This window comes from Mesoplodon densirostris, chromosome 7 (genome assembly GCF_025265405.1).
Source record: "Mesoplodon densirostris isolate mMesDen1 chromosome 7, mMesDen1 primary haplotype, whole genome shotgun sequence".
In the NCBI taxonomy this organism is placed as follows: domain Eukaryota; kingdom Metazoa; phylum Chordata; class Mammalia; order Artiodactyla; family Ziphiidae; genus Mesoplodon; species Mesoplodon densirostris.
This window is the reverse complement of record NC_082667.1, coordinates 6,870,570-6,878,806: the sequence shown is the minus strand read 5'-3', so window position 1 is coordinate 6,878,806 and position 8,237 is coordinate 6,870,570. Positions and strand designations below refer to the sequence as shown.

The following is an 8,237-nucleotide window of genomic DNA, read 5'->3' as shown; positions in this document are numbered from 1 at the left end:
ACGCCACCGGCCAGGCCACTGAGGTTCCTGACCCCCGCGCGGGCGCCACCTGCCGACAAAAGGCCAAGGCCACAGGGGCCGTTCTGCGTACGACGCCGTGGTGCCTGGGGCGGGGAGCCGGTATGCCGGCTAAGCTCGCCTCGGCGCGCCTATTGGCTGGAGGCGATGCCCGTCCCGGCCCCGAGGCCCGGCAATTGGCTGGTGGGGGCGGAGTTCGCGGAGCCCCAATGAATGGGGGGGAGCCGGAAGCAGGAAGTGAGTTTGCGATCGGAGCAGCTGCTGCAGGTGAGGTGAGGCGCGGCGCCTGGGTTTCGGGGTCACAATGTGTCATCCTCGGGGGACAGGGCGAGTCTGGGCCGAGCGCAAGATCATCCTCTTTCTGCCCCCCATCCGGTACCCCTGCCAAATTCATCGCGGCCCCGAGGCCAAGGAACGCTCCAGGCAGCAAAGGGTTAACACTCCTTTCAGAACCCAGGGGATTGTGCTATTGGGGAGCAGCATCGGGAGGGGCGGGGGAGGTTGGAAACTCATTCCTAGTAAGAGAGGGCTTTGTGGAGTACACTCTGGGTTGGGAGACACCCGGATCCCAACCGGGCAGTGAGACCTTCGGTAAGTTGCTTGGCCTCAATCTCCCTAACTGTAAAATGAGTTTTCTCCCAACTCTGAATTTCTGTAGCTAGGGTAGCTCCCCTGGCCCAGTACAGGGAGAGGACAGGAGGACGAAGGACCGAAGAAAAGGCAGAGAGATGAGGGTGGGACAGATCCTGGGATCCGTGAGAGAGGAAGAGTTCAGAGAAAATCATTTACTGCCGTAGGTACATTCCATTCGATTGGGGTGACCTTGTGACCTCGTGACCTCATCTAATTTGCATACCCACCTGGTGAGGCTGGGGTTACTATCAATCTCATTTTACAGAGGCCATAATGGAGGGGCAGAAGAGTAGAACAATTGACTTGATAATTAGGAGTCTGGGGCTGAGCCAGGATTGGAACCTGGGTCTTCCAACTGGGACTTTGTCCTTATGAGCACAGTGGTGGGCAGAATTGAAGAACCTGGAGGATGATTCTGAAGGAGGAGGCTAGGAGGTCAGAGAAGGAGGAGGGGAGGAGTGAGGCCTGGGGCTGGGAGTCCAGAGATGCAGATCTCTGCTTCTGACCTCTCCCTTGTGTTATTAGGCAAAGCTCTAGCCTCTCTGGACCTGTTTCCCCAACAGTAATACTAGGTAGTTGGATTCAATCTTTAAGTTTGAGAGGCCACGGGCCAAACATTGCCTACCAGAATATTTTGTAATCTCCTTGGGTGAGTCACCTAACCGTCTCTGAGCCTCAGCTAGCATATCTGGTGCATGGGTACAGTGGTATTCCCTTCCTCATGGACTTTGGAGAGGATTAAATCAGACTGTGAGAGTGCAGAGTCAGGTGTGCACTTGGCGTGCAATAAATGATGGCTGTGATCATGGTGATGGTTCTCAGCAGGGCCCATGGCGGACACCCAGTACATCCTCCCCAATGACATCGGCGTATCTAGCCTGGACTGCCGCGAGGCCTTCCACCTGCTGTTACCCACAGAGCGCCTCTATGCCCACCACCTGTCACGGGCTGCCTGGTATGGAGGCCTGGCCGTGCTGCTGCAGACCTCCCCTGAGGCCCCCTACATCTATGCCTTGCTCAGCCGCCTCTTCCGTGCGCAGGACCCCGACCAGCTGCGCCAGCATGCCCTGGCTGAGGGCCTTACCGAGGAGGAATATCAGGTCAGTTCTCTCAGGCCAACGTGCATTTCCTGAGTGGCTTCTGGGTGTGAGGGGCCAGGAAGCGGGGGTACAAAGGACTTTCTGTCTCTTTGCATTAGACGAAAGGTTTCAAACACAGGGACATCCCCTCCTGGAGCTTCAGTCTTCTCGTCTGCAAGATATGCGTGAGGGTAGTCTGTACCTCTTAGGGTTGTAGCGACCTGACGCCAAGATAAGTGGTGGCTGCTGTGATTATAACAAGGGCTGTGGAGTAAAGGAAACAGCTGTGGAGATTCAGAGGCGGTAGAGGAATGAGTCCAGTGTAGGAATCAGGAGGTCTGCGTTCTGGACCATATCTTCTTCTACCGTGTTGTGTGTCCCTGGGCAGAACGTTCTGCCTGTCCCCTTGTTTTTGTCTGTCTGTGGGTCTGTTGGCCAAGGAATACATTAATGCATTCTTAATGCATTACAGAAATGCAGAAAGACAGAAAACAAAACAAAAAGATCATTTGTTCTCAGTGTCCTCCCCAGAGGTAACCACTGAAGATGGTGGGATATATAACCTTTTCAGTCCTCTGTCTGTATTGCATACCTGTACACGTACATATGCACATGTATTAGTTCCTTATTTTCTCTTTTACATATGAGATCACATTCTACATATTCTTATGAGTTCTGCTTTTTTCACTGAACACCATGTCTTGGAGAACTTACATTGGGTACATATAAATCCACCTCATTCTTTTTTATTGGCTGTGAAGTATTCCACAGCAATGTACACTATAATCAATTTAATCTTTATTGATGGACATTTAGGTTTTTCTCTACTCTTCTTACAAACAATACCATGATGAGCATACTTATGCACATGTGTGAGTAGGATCTATTTTGTAGAAGTAGAATTGCTGGGTCAAAGGCTCTGTACATTGGCAATTGATTGGTGCTGTTAAATCATCGTCTGAAAAAGCTTCACCAAGAATGTATGAGGACACGGTCTGTCTTTCTATATGTAAAATAAAGGGATTGGATTGCTTATCTCTGTGCTGAGGCCCAGGCTGTTTCTTCTACGTTTTTTGGACTTTGAGTAATTGCATCCCATCTCTAGGCCTTGATTTACTCATTAAAAGAGCTAATAGCTGGGGAAGTGCTTATTAATGGAAAAGTGCTACCCAAGTATTCATTATTTTCAGTGGGATTCTTTTGTTTGTAAGTAACAGAAACCCACCTCACATTGGCTTAAATGAAGAAAAAAAAAACACCTTGACTCCCAGTCTGGTCTGGCATGTAAGGAACTTAGATGTTGCCCATCTCTTCTAACAACAAATAAAAAGCTGAAGAAATTGAAAAATCAACAACTCTTCTTAGATCCTTAAGAGAAGTGAGGTCACAGGGCAAACTGCTGCCCCCAAAATTGGAGAGACAGACAGGCAGGTACAGAGAATCACAACTTACCAGAGCAAAATTCATGATCAGAAACCTCCACAGAACCAGTGCTGGGGTAGGAAAACCTGAACTGTAACTGATGAATTGCTGGAGGCTCAATGTGGACAATTCTAAGAGTTAAAAACTCCAAGGGGACCCAGTCATAAGGGGGGCCCACAGTTTGGGGGATTTTACCTCCAGGAGCTTGACCTGGTTCTCATAATGAATTGCAGAGAAAAAGTCCCTCATGCTCCTCACAGGAGGAGAGGAAAAGGAACCATTTTTGAAATATGCTAGAACATTCTGTTCTTCCTAACATGGTCTGCCCTCAGGAAAAACTGTTTAACCAGAACCAAACCTGCGAGGGTTTTATCAGAGCCTAACTGATCTGGAAGAAGGGAAATACCCAACTCCATAGCTCTGACCATCTGTCCTACCTAAGAGGAGTGGTGGGAACATGGGACTGAGAAGCACATGTGAAGTTCATAGTCCAGCAGCAAAGGCTCACTAAAGGACTGAGACTTAATCATGGGATTCTAGAATGCTTCCCCTGCCCCCACACCTTACCATCACCTTAATAAAGGCCTGTTTATGACAGTTCCTTTTACCTAGCACATCATGTCTGGCTATCAAGAAAAAAAATCCAAAACATTCTTAAAGGCAAAAAACACAGCTTGAAGAGACAGAGCAAGTATCAGAACCAGACTCAGATATGGCAGGGATGTTGGACTTATCAGACCAGGAATTAAAACAACTATGACTAATATTCTAAGGGTGCTAATGGATAAAGTAAACAGCATGAAAGAACAGATGGGCAGTTTGGGATTAACATATATACACTACTATATATAAAATAGGTAAACAACAAGGACCTATTGTATAGCACAGGAAACTATACTCAGTATCTTGTAATAACCTATAATAGAAAAGAATCTGAACAAGAATACATATATAGATATATACATATATATATATCTGAATCACTTTGCTGTATACTTGAAACTAACACAATATTGTAAATTAACTATACTTCAATTAAAAAAAAAGAACAGATGGGCAATGTAGGCAGAGAGATAGAAATTCCAACAAAGATCCAAAAAGTGCTAGAGATCAAAAAAACACTAATAGAAGTGAGGGACACATTTGATGGGCTTATTAGTAGACTTGACATAGCAGAGGAAAGAATCTCTGAGCTTGAGGGTATCTCAATAAAAACCTCCAAAACTGAAAAGCAAAGAGAAAAAAGACTGAAGAAAGCAGAATAAGATATCTAAGAACTGGGACAACCATAAGCAGTGTAACATATATATAGTGGTAAAACCAGAAGAAGAAAGAAAGAAACAGAAGAGATATCTGAAATAATAATGACTGAGAATTTCCCCAAATTGATGTCAGATACCAAACCACAGATCCAGGAAGTTCAGAGAACACCAAGTAGGATAGTAAGTGCAAAACAGAAAAGAAAAACAAACAAAACCTACATGTAGGCATATCATGTTTAAACTACAGAAAATCAAAGAGAAAGAAAAAGTCCTGAAAGAACCCAGAAGGAAAAATTATCTACAGAGGAACAAAGATAAGAATTACATCTGACCTTTCAGAAATCACGCATGCAAGAAGAGTGGACTGAAATATTTAGTGTTGAGATAAAAAGCCACCAACCTAGAATTCTGTACCCTGTAAAATTATCCTTCAAAAGTGAAATGGAGGACTCCCCTGGTGGCACAGTGGTTGAGAGTCCGCCTGCCGATGCAGAGGACACGGGTTCGTGCCCCAGTCCGGGAAGATCCCACATGCCACAGAGCGGCTAGGCCCGTGAGCCATGGCCACTGAGCCTGCGCGTTCAGAGCCTGTGCTCCTCAACGGGAGAGGCCGCAGCAGTGAGAGGCCCATGTACTGCAAAAACAAAACAAACAAACAAAAAAAAAGTGAAGTGGAAATAAAGACTTTCTCAGACAAACAAAAATTGAGGGAATGTGTTGCCAATAGACCTGCTTTGCAGGAAATGTTAAAAGAAGTTCTTTAGAGAGAAGGAAAATGATATAGGTCAGAAACTCAGGTGTACAGTAAAAAAAGGAAAAGCATTGGAGAAGGAATAAGTGAAGGTAAAATAAAAACTTTTATTTTTCTTATTCTTAATTGATCTCAGAGATAACAGTTTGTCCAAAATAATAACAGCAGCAACATATCCAACTATGTGTGCTTATGTGTACATGTATGTATATGCTTATATATACTTATGTAGAAGTGAAATGAATGACAGAAGTGATATGAGGGAGGGGAGGCAAGAATTAGGATTATTTTGTTATTATAAGGTACTCAAACTGCCCATGAAGTGGACTTGAATTAGTTGTAAATGTATATTACAAACTCAACCACTGAAAAAACTAGAAAAAGAAGTACAACTGATATGCTAAGAAAGGAGAGAAAATGGAATCATATAAAACGCTCAGTTAAAACCACAGAAGGCAGAAAAAGAATGGAAGACAGGTGCCAGCATGGTCAGGTTCTGGTGAAAGCCCTCTTCTGGGTTGCAGACTTCTGACTTCTCACTGTGTTCTCACATGATGTATAATTTGAGCTGGCTCTCTGGGATCTCTTTTGTAGGGGCACTAATCTCAATGAGGAGGGCTATGCCCTCATGATCTAATCTCCTCCCAAAGGCCCCGTCTCCTAATACCATGGCCTTGGAGGTTAGGTTTCAACATACTGATTTTGGAGGGACACAAACATGCAGATCATAGCAATCGATAAACCTCTAACCAGGCTGACTAAGAAAAAAAAGTGAGAGGTCGCAAACTACTAATATCAGAAATGAAAGAAGGGACATCACCACAGATCCATGGGCATTCAAATGATAATCAAGGAATACTATGAAAAATTTTATGCCCACAAATTTGATAACCTATATGAAATGGACCAATTCCTTGAAAGACATAATCTGCCAAAACTCACACAAGAAGAAATAGATAATCTACATAGGCCTATATCTATTAAAGAAATAGAAACAATAATTAATAAACAACCTTCTAAAACAGAAAACATCAAGCCAAAATATGTTCACTACTAAACATTTAAGTTAGTAGTACTAACTTAATTGGTACTAAACATACCAATTCTCTACAATCTCTTTCAGAAGAGAAAAGCAGAGAGAATAATTTCTAACTCATTCTGTGAGGCCAGTATTACCCTAAAACCAAAATCAGACAAAAATTACAATGAAAGAAAAGAAAACTACAGACCAATATGTCTCATGAGCATAGATGCAAAAATCCTCAATAAAATGTTAGTAAATTGAATCCAACAACATATAAAAAGAATTATGTACCACGACCAAGTAGGATTTATCCTGCCAATCTAGTTCAACATTCAGAAATCAATAAATGTAAATCACCACATCAACAGGCTAGAGAAGAAAAACCACACGATCATATCAATAGATGCAGAAGAAGCATTTGGCAAAATCCAACACCCATTCATGATAAAAACTGTCAGAAAACCAGAAATCTTACAGCTAACATCATATTTAGTGGTGAAAAACTTTCCCACTAACATCAGGAATAAGGCAAGGATGTCCCCTCTCACCACTACTTTTCAACATTGTACTGGAAGTCCTAGCTAATGCAATAAGACAAGAAAAAGAAATAACAGGTATACAGATTGTGAAGGAAGACATAATACTGTCTTTGTTCACAGATGACATGATTGTCTATGTAGAAAATCTGAAAGAATCAACCAAAAACTCTTAGAAGTCATAAGTGATTATAGCAAGTTTGCATGATGCAAAGTTAATACACAAAAGCCAATTGCTTTCCTATATTCCAGCAATGAACAAGTATAATTTGAAATTTAAAACAATTCCATTTACAATAGCACTCAAAAAAGTTGAAATACTTAGTTGTAAATCCAACAAAATGTGTGCAAGACTTATATGAGGAAAACTATAAAACTCTGATGAAAAATATCAAAGAAGAACTAAATAAATGGAGAGAAATTCCATGTTTGTGCATAGAAAGGTTCAATATTGTCAAGATGTCACTCCTTCCCAACTTGATCTATAAATTCAATGCAATCCCAGTCAAAATCCCAGCAAATTGTTTTGTGGATACCGGCAAACTGATTCTGAAGTTAATACGGCGAGGCAAAAGACTCAGAATAGCCAACACAATAATGAAGCAGAAGAACAAAGTTGGAGGACTGATAGTACTCTAGTTCAAGACTTACTATAAAGCTACAGTAATCAAGACAGTGTTCTGGGGCTTCCCTGGTGGCACAGTGGTTAAGAATCTGCCTGCCGATGCAGGGGACACAGGTTCAAGCCCTGGTCCCGGAAGATCCCACATGCCGCAGAACAACTAAGCCCATGCGCCACAACTTCTGAGCCTGTGCTCTAGAGCCTGTGGGCCACAACTACTGAGCCCGCATGCCACATCTACTGAAGCCCATGTGCCTAGAGCCCGTGCTTCGCAACAAGAGAAGCCCCTGAAGTGAGAAGCCCACGCACCGCAATGAAGAGTAGCCCCCGCTCGCCGCAACTAGAGAAAGCCCACGTGCAGCAACAAAGACCCAATGCAGCCAAAAATTTAAATTAATTAATTAATTAATTTTAAAAAAGACAGTGTTCTGTTGGCAAAATAATAGACTAATAGATCAGTGCAATAGAATAGAGAGCCCAGAAATAGACCCCCATAAATATAGTCAACAAATCTTTGACAAAGAGCAAAGGCAATACAATGAAACAAAAATAGTCTTTTCAATAGATGGTGCTAGAACAACTGGACATCCATATGTTAAAGAAAAAAAAAAAAGAAGAATCTAGACACAGACCTTACATCCTTCACAAAAATTAACTCAAAATGAATCACAGCCTTAAATTTAAATACAAAACTATAAAACTCCCAGAAGATAACATAGGAGAAAATCTAGATGACCTTCGGTATGCAGGTGACTTTTTAGATACAGCACCAAGTATGATCCATGAAAGAAATAATTGATAAGCTGAACTTATTAAAATTAAAGTTTTTGCTCTGTGTAAGACGCTGTCAAGAGAATGAAAAGGTAAGTCACAGACTGGGAGAAAATATT

General features: G+C 42.6%; 1 protein-coding gene across 5 annotated transcripts in view; it reads left to right on the top strand.

Annotated features, from left to right (window-relative positions):
• Positions 1 to 230: 230 nt before the first annotated feature.
• Positions 231 to 8,237, top strand: part of DPP3 (dipeptidyl peptidase 3) — a 35,650-nt gene continuing 27,643 nt past the window's right edge. For 2 of the 5 annotated variants that reach the window (XM_060105520.1, XM_060105524.1), the window contains exons 1-2: positions 231 to 285; positions 1,477 to 1,751. In XM_060105520.1, the coding sequence (XP_059961503.1) occupies positions 1,482 to 1,751 (270 nt within the window). In that variant the 5' untranslated portion in view covers positions 231 to 285; positions 1,477 to 1,481. Of the gene's footprint in view, positions 291 to 1,473; positions 1,752 to 8,237 lie in introns of all 5 variants that reach the window. The other 3 variants (XM_060105523.1, XM_060105521.1, XM_060105522.1) reach the window with 3 other exon arrangements.